Below are 15,486 nucleotides of genomic sequence, written 5' to 3'. Positions count from 1 at the left end.
TCAATATATATATATATATATATATATATATACTTGATTTTCATTTTTATTTCTTCTATTGTATTATTAAATAAATTATAATATTGTATATAAGTTTTTTTTTTTTTTTTTGTACAGCATTTTCAATTTTGTATTTTGTTATTGATACTCACAACTTTCTTTATCGTTTGGGTTGTTGACTATTTTAATGCAAGAATATATACATAATTTCTTCCTCTCACACGCAAAATAATTTTTTTTTTCTCTTTCTCTCACGTCTAATAAATACATACATTATTTCTCAATAATCTCTAGAGAACAACTTATAACAGAGTTAGTTAGGATGCAAATCATGAATAAAAATAGAAAAACTTGAAGATTTAACCTTTAGACTCTATATTCGTTAAAAAAATGGAGATGTCATTGATGAGGATTCAGTTGAAAGTTTTATATAGAGCAATGAATGTTCATTCTAAGGCTTCAAATCATATTCAGCTCGACTTAAAGATATGACTGAGCTATTAAAATTTATCTCGCGCGCAATATTTTATCTAACTTTTATATTTCATTTACCATTATTTTTGCTCTAATTTTGTTTTACGTTATTTTATTTTTTTCTGTTTTTTCCTTTAAATTCACAGTACTTTTAGTCTCTTGACGCGTCGTAATACTAATAGCAATTTATCACTGGCTACACTAAGAGAGTTTTCTTTCACGCTGTAGAAGAGATTTACCGAAGAGCAATAAAGGATTGAGCTGGAGATATAAAGACTTAAAGACCAACAGAAACAAGACAAAAAAAAAAGATCTATTGAAGAAACAACTTAAGAAACTATATAAAAAAATAAACAAGTTAAGTGAGAAGGCGAACCCTGACGACTACTACAGTAGTGGTGATAACAGCGGTTACACTATCGGCAACTACTACGACTATAATGACGACTATTGTCGCCGTAATCGTTATTGGTGTTATAATAGTCGTCATTGTAATCGTAGTAGTTGCCGCTATTGTAGCCGCTGTTATCACCACTGTTGTAATAGTTGTCAAGGTTCGCCTTTCTCCTTAACTTGTTCATTTTTTTATATAGCTTCTTGAGTTGTTTTTTCAATATATTTTTTTTTTTGGTCTCGTTTTTGTTGATCTTTAAGTTTTTGTATCTCCAGCTCAATTCTTTATTACTCTTCGGTAATTTTTTTCTACAGCGTGAAAGAGGGCTCTCTTAGTGTAGCCAGTGATCAGTTACTATTGGTATTACAATGCGTCAGAATACTAGAAGTACTGTGAATCTGAAAGAAAAAACAGAAAAAAAAAATTAAAAAAAACGTAAAACAAAATTAAAACCAAAATAATGATAAATGAAGTATAAAAGTTAGAGAAAATATTGCGTGCGAGACCAATTTTAGTAGCTCAGTCATATTTTTGAGTCGAGCTGAATATGATTTGGAGACTTAGAATAAACATCCATTGTTCTATATAGAGCTTTTAACTGAATCCTCATCAATAACATCTCAATTTTTTTAACGAATATAGAGCTTGAAAGTTTAACTTTCAAGTTTTCTATTTTTATTCATAATCTGTATCTTAACTAAGTCTGTCATAATTTATTAAGAGATAATGTAAGTGCGTGTTAGACGAAAAAAAAAAAAATAGAGTTTGTTTTGTGTGTGGCAGGACTATAGCTATCGTAAAACATTATGTATATATTCATTAAAAAAATTACATAAATTTTCAACAAGGCAGAGAAAATTGTGAGTATTAATAACAATAAGGTGCAAGATTCGTGAAAGAGAGCGGTGTTGTACGGAGACAAATCTTGAAGGTTTTAATGTCAGCATTTATGGTTGATGGGAATGGAGATAAGAGAAAGAGAAATGTCTCGTTCATTTTATCTATTTAAATTTTTAGTTTTAAATTTTTATAATAAAAAATTTTTAGAAAATGTCACATTAATTTTTTCTGTTACAGTAAAAAACTTTTAGAAAATATCATATTTCAATTTAAATTAAAAATTTGAATCCGCGAAGTAAATGAGACCAAAGAGAAGAGAGAGGGGGTATGTCCGTAATGAGGAGTCTGAGCGTGTATGGGGGAGAGAAGACTTTGAGTTGAGACAGAGGAGAGATGAAAGCAAAAATGGAGAGAAGAAGGAAAATGGAGAAGAACTCTAAAGGCCCATCAACACGTGGAAAAAAGCTGCAGACAGAGAGGAGAAAAGGGAGAAAAAAATTTCAGAGCAAATGAAGGCTAAAACATTAACGGGGAGGAAAACCTGAAGGAAGCAGGCCAAAACTTATTCGAAGGCAGTTGAAAAATGGGTTGCGTTATTTTGCAACACAAAAGACACCCAAACAGGTAAAGTAGTCTTTCTTTCATTAGAGAATTCTAAAGGTATGTTTGGAGGATGGATTTAAACCCCCTTGGTTTTGGTTCTTTCTTTCTTTCGCCACCGACAATTATGTTATTGTCCTCTAGCTTGTCTTCTAGAAAGCCATGGTTTGAATTATATATTATTCTTGCGTTGAATTATATATAGAACGAGATATACGATACTATTGATATTGATTTTATAGGTTTGAAGCACACCTAGAAGTTCATGTGGGGCCAGTGCATGAAGAGGATGATGAACAAGGCATTGCACATATGACTGAACATGTTCTTCTTGACTGTGAAAGCTTTTTTCAACTTCCCGGGCCAGATTCTTGGAAAGCAGCATATACTACTTTCAACCAAACGGTTTATCACATCACATCACTTCACAAACCATATTGGAGGTTTCTTATTCATTAATTCTCATTTCTTCATGCTATGGATTTATTTTGTTTATTTTGTTTTTATTCACGGTAGATCACTTTAAATTTTACATTATGTTAGTTGTGCCAACATATGCATTCGGAGAACAAGTTGAGTAAAAGGTGTAATATTTTGGGACTGGAGGAACAAATTATGAAGTAGAATGTTGCTCAAATAAAAAAATATCATAACCGTTGGTACTTTCCTGGCAATGCAACCTTATATATTGTTGGGGATATCAACGACGTTTCCAAAACAATTGATGCAATACAAGTAAGATTGATATATAAGTCTTGTGTAACATTAATTATCACTTTTTGGCTTTATGATGCTCTCTAAATTAAAATTACTTTCTTATTGCAGGCAGCCTTTGGAAAATCTAACAAGAGATCATCTGCAATGTTAAAAAATAGAAGACCGGATCATCCTATTCGGCCTCTATTAACAATACACCATAATTGGTCCCTCCCTAAATGCAACATAGATGATCAAAGGTCTCCAGTACAAATTTTCCAGCACAACCTCATTCACAACTTTTCCTTTCATATTTGCTCAAAGGTTAATGATAATGATATTATAACGGCTTTAGGCATATCTAGTTCAATTTGTGTAAGAGGTTTTAATAGAAAGTGATTGATTAATTTAATTATCATAGGATTATCTAAGAAACATCATTTATATAGGTAAAGCTGGTCCTCTTTTTAACATAAAGAAATATTAAATGCTTTGTTAAGTTGATTTGTAGCAAACTACTATGAGCTATCCATTGTCGTTAAGCATTTTTCAGGAATTGAAAAAAAAAAAAAGCAACATATATATATATATATATTTATATGCGCTAATTTCTCTTTTAATATGTTAGATTAAATTAAATTAGAGATAGATAGATAGATTATATATGCTTAGCTATATGTAGAATGTATGAGTGGCATCGATTTAAAAATCTTCAAAAAAGGCGGCCTTTGCTTTCAATTTTTACTCCGAAAGAAAATTGCAATGTACGCGTTTAGTTCGTTGATTTGAATTGTGTTAAATTTGAAATGTTTTGATTAATAGAAAATTTCAAATATCATGATTTTATTATGAAATAAGGCATAGCCTTTTATAAAAATATATATGGCATAGCCTTTTATAAAAATAAATTCTAATTTTATTATAAATACTAATAAATTCTTAAAATTAGAATTTAAGATAGACGGGGGAATATCTGTTATTATAAAAAATATATATATGAATTGCCCACCGTCTATCTTAAATTCTAATTTTATTTGTGTATTATTTATAAGATTTGGAAAATATGGCATAGCCTTTCTATTGAATAATAATAAGTATATATACAAAGTGTACAGGATTTGATTAGGATAGTTTCTTAATATCAAATTAAAATAAAAGATATTTCGTAACTTTTCAATATGTCATCAGTATTGATCTTAGAATGCTACCCTTTTCAATATGTCATCAGTATTGCAACAAAACCACCCAAACTAATGCAATGTAGAAAGTTACTTCAATTTTTACGCAAGGGTGCAGACTATACATGCTAAAGAGCTTCCATTTTTAAGTGACCTCTCTCTCTCTCTCTCAAAATCACATCAAGTGTGTTATTATTATGACATGAAGGGGCCACTTGTAGATTTTTTTTTTTTTTTGGGAGAAGAAGTGATTACTTGTATAAGCACATGGATTGTAAAGTATATTCATGCTTTTGTTTCGTTTTCGATGAAGTGGGTGTAGACGATGAGATTGGAGTGGAAAGGCTATGGAGAGTTCGGGTTGGAGCAAAGCACATGGATTGTTGCATGCCTGCTTGGGTTTTTGCAAATTCAGTGTTGTGGAAATCAGGTCTAACAAAAAAATTACAAAAATAATTGTGGTACCCTACTGGTATACAATACACACACGGCATTAGAACAATGTATGTGACTTATGCTCCATATGTACTTTTCGTCTAAGTTTTGCTACCACACCTGTATTGAATTCGTTCTTATGCAATACCAATTAAAAAAATATTGTTCACATAAATTCCTATTATACAATTTTTTTAATATACGTGTTGCGCTCAAAAATTAAAAAAAATTAAAAAAAAAAGTTATAGGTGTTCCCTTACTAATGAATTCTGATTTTCATAATTTTTAAAATAAAAAACTAATGATTTTCTTACTGAATTACCACCAAATTCACGATTAGAATTGTTTCTAATCCAGACGCCAAATCTGTTTAAATTTACAATTCACATGACTCATCTAAATGCTAATTCAGATTACATTTTCTGTTCCGATTATATTTTCTATTCGAATTAAATGCACAACCAAACGCCAATTCAGATGACTGTTTAAATCACATTGTTCAAACTTTTTTGTTAATCAAAACATTTTAAATCAATACAATTCAAATTAACGAACCAAACAGATGCGTACATTACAATTTTCTTTTAGAGTAAAAATTGAAAGCAAAGGCCACATTTTTTAAAGATTTTTACATCGATGCCACTCGTACATTCTACACATAGCTAAGCATATATAATCTATTTATCTATCTCTACTCTAATCTAATTTAATTTAATTTAATCTGACATATTAAAAGAGATATTAGCGCATATATATATATATATATATAAATAGAGAGTGTATTTCTCTACTATTTGCCAAACATTGTAAAACTCACGTCCTTTTTAGTGCTTTATTTTTTTTTTCTTTTCCTTTGTCTTTTTCCGTTTCGTGATTGCTTTGTTCCCATTTTTTTAACTCATCCTCAATCATATTACGTATTAATGCAATTGTGTGGATGAGTTTTTAAAAACAGTAGTAGTTTTTAGTGTGCGGGATTTATTTAAAATAACGATTATATAAATTATTTTTTAAAAAAAAGAAAAAAAAACAAAAGACATAAATAAAAAAGAAATGAGGACAAAAACGAGACAAGTTTTGAACCAAAAGATGGGGCAAAACTTTAACTTATTTTATTATGTTTTAAATTAATTTTATTTTATCTATTTTGTTTTTTATTTGATTCAGCGTGGCTTTATTTTATTTTAGCTTTTTGTTTAATTTTATTTTTTATTTGAACTATTTATAGTATTTTTTTATCTGAGCAGCCTAAAAAATTTAGTGCAGAACGACATTAAAGCGGACAAATTAACACCTTTTTTTTTTCTTTTTTCTTCTTTAGTCTTTGTTTAGTTTTTTAATTGATGATATATTTTTTTATTAATGTGCCTTCTTCCTCTCTGTTTTTTTTAGAAATTGGGCTGTGTAGCCCTTTTTTTATCACATCTTTTTATAAATGACTAAATTTTTTTATTTTACGAAAATAGTTGTTTTGTTTACACAAGTCAATTAGTTTATGAATAGTTTATCATTAATAAACATGTAATTTGTTGATCAAAATTGATTAATTACTCGTTGATTTTAGTTATTTATTAATTTAGATTAATAATAAAAAATAATTGAGTTAATCAGTGAAAAAATAGAGTCAAAACAATAATTAACCGCTGAGTCAATCACATAAAAACGATCATTTTTATAATTTTACAAAACTACAGTCATTTATGAAAATATCTTTCAAAACGGGTTATTTATAATGAAATCCCCCTCCCCCTCCCCTTTTTTTTTGGAATGGAATGTGCCTTCTTCCTTCATCTAGCCGTTTTTGTTGTTTGTTTTATGACGTCATAAATTTGGAGGTTTCAACCTTAAAATGAAAAATAGCAAACGCAATAGAAAATGTAGCATTCTTGTTAATAGGCCTAGGTGAGAGAAGTAACATTTGTTTATATATTTTATGAATCGTAAGTGCGAGAAAAGAGATTGAATTTCAGAAGTTGGGTCGGATAATAGTGGAGTGACACTACTGTAAATATGTGCTGAAGAACTGGTTTCTTATTTGGAGTGTTTGTTAGAGAAAAATCAAAGTGGCACGCGCCAAAAGACAAATATAACATTGTAAAAGAATTTTACAAAGAGTATGAATTTAAATCGAGGTCATTAGTATTATACCTAGATGATTGTTTATCAGTATTTAATTAAATGTAATTTCTCTTAGAGAAAGGTAAGTTGAACTTTTTTTTTTTTGTAACAAAAAAAGGTAAAATTGTACTTATATGCCCATATTCAGTCCCTATTCTCCTTTATGTCCATGTGGATGGAGGGATTAGATTTTGGTGGGGAGGCAATCTCTTGCTCTTTCTTTTTATCGTATCAAATAAAGGACTCTTAATGCTCTTTTCATCTATAAATAATGAAAAAGTCAAAAAAGAACCTCTTCTTCATCTATAAATAATTATTCCAATAAATTCGAACCGAAAGTTTCTACATATATTAGAAGTATTATCAAAAAAAGCCTTATGTATGCTCAATTATTAGCTTTTTTATTGTCGGATCTCGGTATACGCCTTCCTCCTCTGGTCATCAAATATTGAATTATTATTGGTACTTTGTAATTTTCAATTTGTATGAATACAATTCTCATTTTAATATGTGGTTTTAATAGTTACTCGAATATTTATCTATCAATATGTATTGTTATTTTAATCGTAAGATATTGATCCGACGGTTGTAATAAATTAGATAGTTGACAAAAAAAATTAATAATAATTAATGAAATTAGATTTTTATCACATCACATCATTAAATTTTCATATTTAACAGTAACTACGGATGGAAACGTAACTGTTAAAACAAGTCTATATATATTCCCTTCTCTTAAATGCACTTTCCTCGTATAAAAAAAAAAAAAAATTTGCAAGTGACCCCTCGCATGGCAAGTTTGGGTTGAAAACAGTTTACTTAGAGCGAAAATAGATGAATGAAATAGCAAGCAATGCTAAATAAACATTAATTGTCTAATAAAAGAGGCAAGTCCATAAAAATATATGCTCCGAAAAAAAAAAGGCAAGTTAACTAGAAAAAAATACGTCGAAAATATATAATCGAAATATAGTTGGTGTTATAAGTCCTATGTTTTCAAAATTAAGAATTAATAAAAATCATAATATTCTTAAATTAGACATTTTATGTAATTATTTTATTGATAATCCCTAGTTAAAGGACAATTGACGTTGGTCAGATAAGAAATTTTTCTTTGGTAAGTACAAAGCGGTCAAATAAGAAATCTAAGGCCCCGTTCACTTCGCTGATTCGAGTTTAGAATTCGAATTTTTTTACAGTAAAAAGCTCTCACAAATAATCACATAATTTTTTTGCTACAATAAAAAGTTCTCACATAAAGTCACATCTCAACTCAAATTTTAAACTCGAATCAGCGAAGTGAACAGAGCCTAAATAATATTATACGGTGCTTTTTTATTTTAATACGTGACGTGGGGACAAAATTTAGGACGTCACAAGATAGAGGATTTAAGAAGAAACCTTGCTGATCCTCCTCTGACACGCTTGACTGTTTGCCTGTCTCACTCGTCTCTCCCTAATAATCTCTCTCTTTCTCTCTCGTTTGCTCGCTCATTCCGAAAAAAAGAAAAAGAAAAAAAAAAAAAAAAAAGGTCGAAGTTTTCCGAATTTACAGCCCCGTACAATAAGGACTGTATTTTTATGGCGTTTTGTTCTCTTAATATTTCTTTGTTTCTTTGAATGAATTTTCTCATGTTCAATTGAAATTTATTAGATGCTCTTCTGATAAGAAAATATATATTTATATGGATATAATTTCTGTCTTTTTTGTTTTTTGTTTTTTTGGGGTGCAATAGCTCTTTGATGACAAACTGATTGTTGTTGATTATTTACATCTTTTAATCATGCAATGATACTCATATATATGTTGATTTAAATTCAGACAGTTTGTGGAGAACAATTACCAATTTGATCACGAGCTGTTAATATTCATTATGGCCTGCACAACAAACAAAGGCCTAAAGAGAGGTTTAAGATTGATTGACTGCTTCAATTATCACGAGTCTCTTAAATGGATCTTTTTAGTGCCCAATTTACAACATCGTCTCTCCTTCTATTCCTCCACTTCCGGAATATTCATCAGGTATACGAATTTTGCTCCTTTATTTATTTATTTATTTGTTAAGGTTGTGTGCGTGTCTTTGATTCCTATTGTAAATCAAAAAGCAATGTGTTTGGGGCTTTAGGGTGCCTATTTTAATTATTCATTTTAAGTCTATTTTTCCTCTCTCTGTAATTTCATTTTATGATTGAAAAATTCTGACACGAAGTTGGTTATTATGGCAGCTCAAATATTTTGTATAAAGGGAGGAACAAAATAACGTCAATACCAAGAGTACTTCCCCAGGACACACGTTCTAATTTTCGTATCTTATGCAAACCGAGTTTATACAGTACTGCTTTTGTAAGTTGACCAATTAATTCATACTTATATATGTATTTGATTTTAAATTTTATATATATTACTCGTCGTCTTTGGCTTTGTGTGTGTATATCTTGTCGCCTAATTTTTCCTTGTTCTAATTATGTTTTGTAAGTGGTCAAAGAAAATTATTCTTTGAAAATACATCCTACATATAACAAATATGCAGTATGTTCCTTTATGAATTTGTATTCTTCTCTCTGACTTTGACTTGAGACACAGAAGAGAGAGAGGGAGAGAGTTGGGAGTTATTTTGGATTTTATACAGGAAGAAGCAAACTGGGAGGAAAAGAGAGTTTCAGAAAGCAAGAGAGAGTGGGCCCAGTAGGTATACAGTGAGGAACAGGAGAGAGAGAGTATTGTTTGAGGAGTTCGTTTGTTTGGGAACTGCAGACTTGCAACTGGTGGTTGGATGCTATTTAGTATTTATTATTCTTGTTGAGTAATAAATAACGTTTGTTTGGGGACTGCAAGCGGTGGTTGGATGCTTTTTAAATGTAAGTTGAGTTAAAAAAAACTTGTTGAAACAACCACTTAAATTAATGCAACGTAGAAAGTCACTTCAATTTTTACGTCTACATGTCAAAAGAGCTTTCATTTTTAAGTGAGCTCTCTCTCTCTCTCTCAGCAAGGGTTTTTGTTTGGATCCTATATCTTGTGACGTCCTAAATTTATTCTTACGTCACGTTTGTACTTACCAAAGAAAATTTTCTTATTTGACCAACGTCAACTGTCCTTTAATTAAGGATTATTAATAAAATAATTACATAAAATGTTTAATTTAAGAATATTATGATTTTTATTAATTCTTAATTTAAAAAACATAGGACTTGTAATACCAACTATATTTCGATTATATATTTTCGACTTATTTTTTTCTAGTTGACTTGCCTTTTTTGTCGGACCATATTTTTATGGACTTGCCTCTTTTTCTATTAGCATTGCTTGTTATTCCGTTCATCTATTTTCGCACTATGTAAACTATTTTGACAGATGGAATTTGTTAAACTGAGAAGGAAATAAAGGGAAGAACACTGTTCAAAGAACAATAACTTGCCCTACCTTAGGTAGTATTGTATAATAATATAGGAAGAAGCAAACTATATACTATAGGAAGAAGCAAACTGGGAGAAGAAATCAGAAATGTAAAAAAAGACAGAGAGAGAAAAAGAAAGAGTGGAGCCAAATGGTTATACAGTAAGGAACAGCTCAGTTAAAGAGGGTAAGAGAGAGAGTATTGTTTGAGGAATTCATTTATTTGGGAACGGTAGACAATGATTGAATAAAGCGTTAGTGCTATTTATTATTCAACACAAAGAGGTATTTATTATTCAAGATCTTGTTCCCTGCGTCCTCAGTTATTTAAATGAGGTATATGCCCAAATGTTAAAATATTTGGATTGTGAGAAACCGAACGCAATAACTAATAAACACTACTCTCTGAATTAGTACTTCTTTTATGTATTATCACTGTTGTGCCATATTCAAGTTGCAAATAGAGAACATGAGATGTTTGGTGAGAATATTAACTACACATCCATGTCACACTCAATATTTACTGTGTTTAATTATACTAACGTTATTTATTACTCAGCAGAAATAATAAATAGCACTAACGCTTTATTCAGCCGTTCCCAAATAAATGAACTCCGGCTCAAACAATACTCTCTCTCTCTCTCTTTCCTTCTTTAACTGAACTATTCCTTACTGTATAACCACTGGGCTCCACTCTCTCTCTCTCTCTCTCTCTCTCTCTCTCATAGTCTCTTTTTAAAATTAGCGGATGTGAAGGTCAAATATGATACAATCTCTTATATAGAGTAATTGAGGGATGATATTCGCATTTCTTTCTAACGTAGAACCACTACAAGCTAATGTCAGCATTTATCTATGAAGGGTCCCCTCTACTTTTTTTACTAGTTGTTATTAATTATTACCACTATCACCTAACTGGGTTGCTGAGGTTAACATGTGAAAAGAATATCTTATATAAGAAATGATTTTTCCATAAGTTTTGTTTTCTTGGTCCTTGCGCTGTCATCGTGATATCGTATTTATACGTTGTTGGGTTGCTGAGCTTATTTACTACTAAAGGTCCCCTCTACTTTTTTTACTGGTTATTATTAGTTATTACTACTACTCACCTAACTTTGTCTCCCGTATCAAGGGTCCCCTCAGAAAGTATCCAACTTCAAGTACACCGTTCGTCCTGTTTCTCCCTCTAACTGAGATCCAAATTCACCCAATAGGCATTTGACTTGATTTCAAGGACGTGTGGTTAGAGGATTCAAACCATATGATTTGAACTATTTTTTATTTACGTGAATTTTTTATGAGAGAAAATACTGTAGCGAATCACGAATCATGATTCGAATCAAGGAACGAATCCCTCTACCAAACATCCTCTTCATCTTCGTGTCTGCTCAGTATAACTCTTCTAACCATTGCAAAATCTTTACACAAGGAAAAAAAGATTTTAATTTTAACTGCGCCATAGTTAGAATTAGAAGAAAAAAAAACAGTTAAGAGATTCTTAATAGTTAAAATTAGGGGATATTTAGTTGGAGGATTCAAACCATGATTTGAATCATAATTCATGGTTTGTTACAATGTTTTATCTCACAAAAAATACACGTAAATAAAAAATAGTTCAAATCACATGATTCTAATCCATGAACCAAACGTCTCCTTGGTGTTTCCTAACCCTTCAAATTTAAAGCTTTAAAGGCCAAAGTTCAAAAGGCTTTTTCCTTCGATGTTTCACAATGTAAATAGTTAAAATCTTGAAAAATAAATAAAAAAATAAAAAATGGTGAAGTGTTTATTTATGGATGATAAATTTAACGGTATCATATGATGAATTATGATAATAATAAAATATAGAATAGCTAAACTGAAAGAACGAAATCTACCGTGAAAAATAAGTAGTTTAAAATCTAATTGTGCGGTTGTGTACCTGAACCAAACCACCCTAAAAACATTTTTTACATATGGTAGTACTAGAAGTCCCTTCACCCCTTAAAAAACGATTTTGCATATTTTGCAAATAATAACAATCTTTTTACCAATACATAGTGAGGGTAAAAAAACTATTGGAGTCTTTATATATATGATATGTGTATATTGTGTTTAGAGGGATTATATAATCAAACTAACAACTGTTAATCGTTTAAATTAAAGAGTTGCTAACCTCGACCATACAATATCCTTCAGAAAACATATGGTGACGAAAACCTTTAAGAACTTTCTTGCATACATCAACAGATTCATGAACCTAGAGATGTACCTTTTGTAAGAGACTCAAATAACAGAAGAAGCTTTTTTTCTTTTTTTAATATAAAGAGGGAAACCAAATCTTACCTTAGAAGGAGTTGATGTTATAGAAATCATATACCATCCAAGATTTAGCTTATCAAATAAGCGTGTATTGAATGTTGCTTCATATGACAAACCAGAAGCGTTTATATTTGCACTGATTATGTATAAAATAACCGTACAATTAACACATTAGTATCATTATTTTAGCTAGAACTAAAATTCAAAGTATATCCATTACTAAACGTATAAATATGAAATCAAAAAATTATTTAACATTCATTTATTTGCATAAATGTTATTTTTGTATTTAAAAATAAATTAGAATTATTGTCAAGTTGAATTACATAGAGTCTAAAATGTAAGTCAAGTACTCCATCGTGATGCCAAAGAAAAGCGGATGGCCACGAAGTTTGTTATGCAAACTCGGCCCCTCGATGAACTTCGACTTAAGATAGTGCTTTCCATCAATGGTGAACCCCCACATATTCGGTGTAAGGCCAGCGACACATGCATATGATCTCTCTTTAGTATCCTTTAAATAGACCTGATAAAATAATCCTTGTAAAAAAAGATTCTAAAGCTACTTTTAAAACTATAAATAAAGTGAATATAATGGTTACACTTCGTACTTGTGATTGTGATTGCATATGGGATGTAGAAGCGCCATACTTAATTGGATTATATTGAGACACCTCAATTTTAAAATTTCTCGTAGCTTTAATTGTAGCTAAATAGTGAATAATAAAAGAGTCTATATCTTTCTCGCAGAAGTCCCCCACTATACTTACCTAAAAAGAAGAATTTGAAATAAATAATAAGAACCGTTGAATTTATTTGTGAATTAAATTAAATTAAATTAAATTAAAATAACAAAAGTTACACACCTACCTCCATGTTATTTCCCCTAAATTGGTTTAACACTGCATCCTTGACAGATTGCAGAGTCAAATTTTGTAATGATATTTGTGTTGGCTTGACAAATCGTTCATCTCCACCCAACATGTCTAACATCATTTTGCGTGGTGGATTGCTCTAAACTCTTCAAGTTGGATTGAAAATTTGATAAGTGTAACTGCCTTGCTCTATCAAATGCATCTTCTAACCAAACACTTTGCTGGATGATCAGAAACAAACCAACCAACCAACATTACTTAAGAATGTCGATAAAGGAAAACATTAGTACTAAGCTTTACCACACGCACAAACTACACAACAAAACTTTTTTAAAAGGAAAAAATGTAAACATAATTATATATATTCGGATTACCTCAAGTAACATATGAAGCAATTGGAAAGCTGCTTGCATCCCATTTTCTCTTGTTGTAAAGCTCAACTCCACTGAAATAAATTCTTCGGTGGACTCCAAGGAATAATCAATCATATTTTTCAAACAAAAGAGTTTTACCTAGACAAAATGTTGTTTTAAATTTATGCACTATTCTTACCTTCGATATAAACTCAGAAAATGCAAGAGTTATATACTATATGTATATACACATATATTAAACTACAGAATATAATTACCTGTTCCTTGGTAAAGTTACCAACACAACCACCCTCGAAAAGAGTTTGAACACCGACAACAATAGTTCCCTTTAAATCTGAACTTTCACGTGCTCTTCCACCATCTATTATAACTCGTATTACACCTTCTTCACCTTCATTTTTTGAAATCTGACATATATGAATTTGTGAATATATTCAATCTTAGGATCATGTGAATGCACCAAAGAAAACATAAGATACGCGCGGGACTAATTCAACTTGATTAAGGGAAGGTCGGTATATATGTTAGAAAAAATATTACAAAACATGAACACAAAAGGAATATAATATCCAATTGTAGAATCTATGAATTATATATTGTTGAAGAAACTCGATCCCAAAAAATAACAATATTTACGCGGGAAACTTTATAATAGGAGAAAAAACACAGTCGTTCGCTGTGTGATAAAAGAAAAAGAAAAAAGAAAAAAGAAAACATTACATTCACAAAGATTCTCTCACTCTCAACAATGTCTAACACTCCCACTCAATCCAAACTTTCACTAAGTGATGTAATTCGAGGCATTTGAAACAAAGTATTTGGGCTCAAAGACCCTTCCCTATTGCTTCCAAATGAATGTGGGACTAATTTCCTTTTTTTTTTGTTTTTTTTGCCAAACAACCAACATATACTTAACACGTATAACTCCTTTGGTTAGTATTACCTTATAATTAACAGAAATTCCATTTGAAAGACGAAGTTGAGTTGTATCGGTTCCCTTATCATGAAGTTTCATCACATTTGGCTTTGAACTGATTGGAGGAATGAAGGTTGGTTGGCGCTCTAGCCATAATTCTTGTAATTCTGATGAAGATATTAACTCTGTTGGAATCTCAATCTGCATCGACAAATTATATATAGAGAGAGAATAATTAGAATAAAAATATTTCTATGTAGAAGACGATTATAATCTTTCTTGACAATATTTTAATAATAGAAAAGACCATCACCTCAGGTTCAGCATGAACAACCTCCTCTAATCCTTGTTTCATAGCAAATTCAATCTCGCTACGATTTATGGTGAACTTGATTAGTTCTCCATTCACCTCACAAGTGCTTGGAGCACATGCCATGATTGTTGTGGGAACAGGTGCACTAGGCTTTCCAAAATCGGAAACAAACTCTAACAATTGGGCGCCAATAGAATTTACCTCATAACAATAATATAATATAGATTAGCTAAAATTGAAAGAATGATATATACAGTGAAAAAATGAGTGTTGATGAACCCAACCTCATCAAATGAGATCTTCCTCCGGGATCAAAACCAATAAGCAACAAATGGGTGTTTAGGAGAAAGTATAATACCGATGGGTCTATACTAACATTCAAAGCTAGATTAGTAGCTAAAGGCTTTAAACAAAAGCGTGGTATAGACTATTTCGATACATATGCTCCGGTAGCTAGATTGACATCCATAAGAGTGCTATTTGCAATTGCATCAATATGCAATTTGCATGTGCATCAAATGGATGTTAAGACGGCTTTTTTAAATGGTGATCTTGATGAGAAAATCTATATGGAA

General features: G+C 30.6%; 1 protein-coding gene and 1 long non-coding RNA gene across 3 annotated transcripts; one reads left to right on the top strand and one right to left on the bottom strand.

Moving 5' to 3' along the window:
- Window positions 1-1,972: 1,972 nt before the first annotated feature.
- LOC112091591 (stromal processing peptidase, chloroplastic-like) lies at window positions 1,973-4,729 on the top strand. 2 transcript variants are annotated; one of them, XR_002902208.1, is made up of 5 exons: window positions 1,973-2,332; window positions 2,551-2,751; window positions 2,852-3,043; window positions 3,134-3,328; window positions 4,496-4,729. XR_002902208.1 is itself a non-coding variant. In XM_024165651.1 (3 exons), exons 1-3 carry the CDS (start codon window positions 2,292-2,294, stop codon window positions 3,174-3,176), a joined length of 285 nt encoding a protein of 94 aa, XP_024021419.1. In that variant the 5' UTR covers window positions 1,973-2,291; the 3' UTR covers window positions 3,177-3,458. The 2 variants fall into 2 exon arrangements, 1 of the variants encoding a protein (XP_024021419.1); XM_024165651.1 differs by lacking the exons at window positions 2,852-3,043; window positions 4,496-4,729 and having other exon boundaries at window positions 3,134-3,458.
- Window positions 4,730-13,479: 8,750 nt separating this feature from the next.
- LOC21396298 lies at window positions 13,480-13,962 on the bottom strand. The gene is made up of 3 exons (XR_002902206.1): window positions 13,940-13,962; window positions 13,683-13,820; window positions 13,480-13,529 (listed from the first exon to the last, which is right to left on the bottom strand). It is a non-coding gene; the product is annotated as an uncharacterized LOC21396298 (long non-coding RNA).
- Between the last annotated feature and the right edge of the window lie 1,524 nt (window positions 13,963-15,486).

The sequence above is a fragment of the Morus notabilis genome, unplaced genomic scaffold (genome assembly GCF_000414095.1).
Source record: "Morus notabilis unplaced genomic scaffold, ASM41409v2 Scaffold1195, whole genome shotgun sequence".
Classification (NCBI taxonomy): Eukaryota; Viridiplantae; Streptophyta; class Magnoliopsida; order Rosales; family Moraceae; genus Morus; species Morus notabilis.
Note: the sequence above shows the minus strand (reverse complement) of the source record. Positions and strands in the feature narration are given on the sequence as shown.

Coding starts and splice junctions, on each gene's coding strand:
- LOC112091591 (XM_024165651.1), top strand. CDS start 2,292: ATGGGTTGCGTTATTTTGCAACACAAAAGACACCCAAACAG. Junction 2,333..2,550: donor CACAAAAGACACCCAAACAG/GTAAAGTAGTCT, acceptor TTGATTTTATAG/GTTTGAAGCACACCTAGAAG. Junction 2,752..3,133: donor CTTCACAAACCATATTGGAG/GTTTCTTATTCA, acceptor TTCTTATTGCAG/GCAGCCTTTGGAAAATCTAA.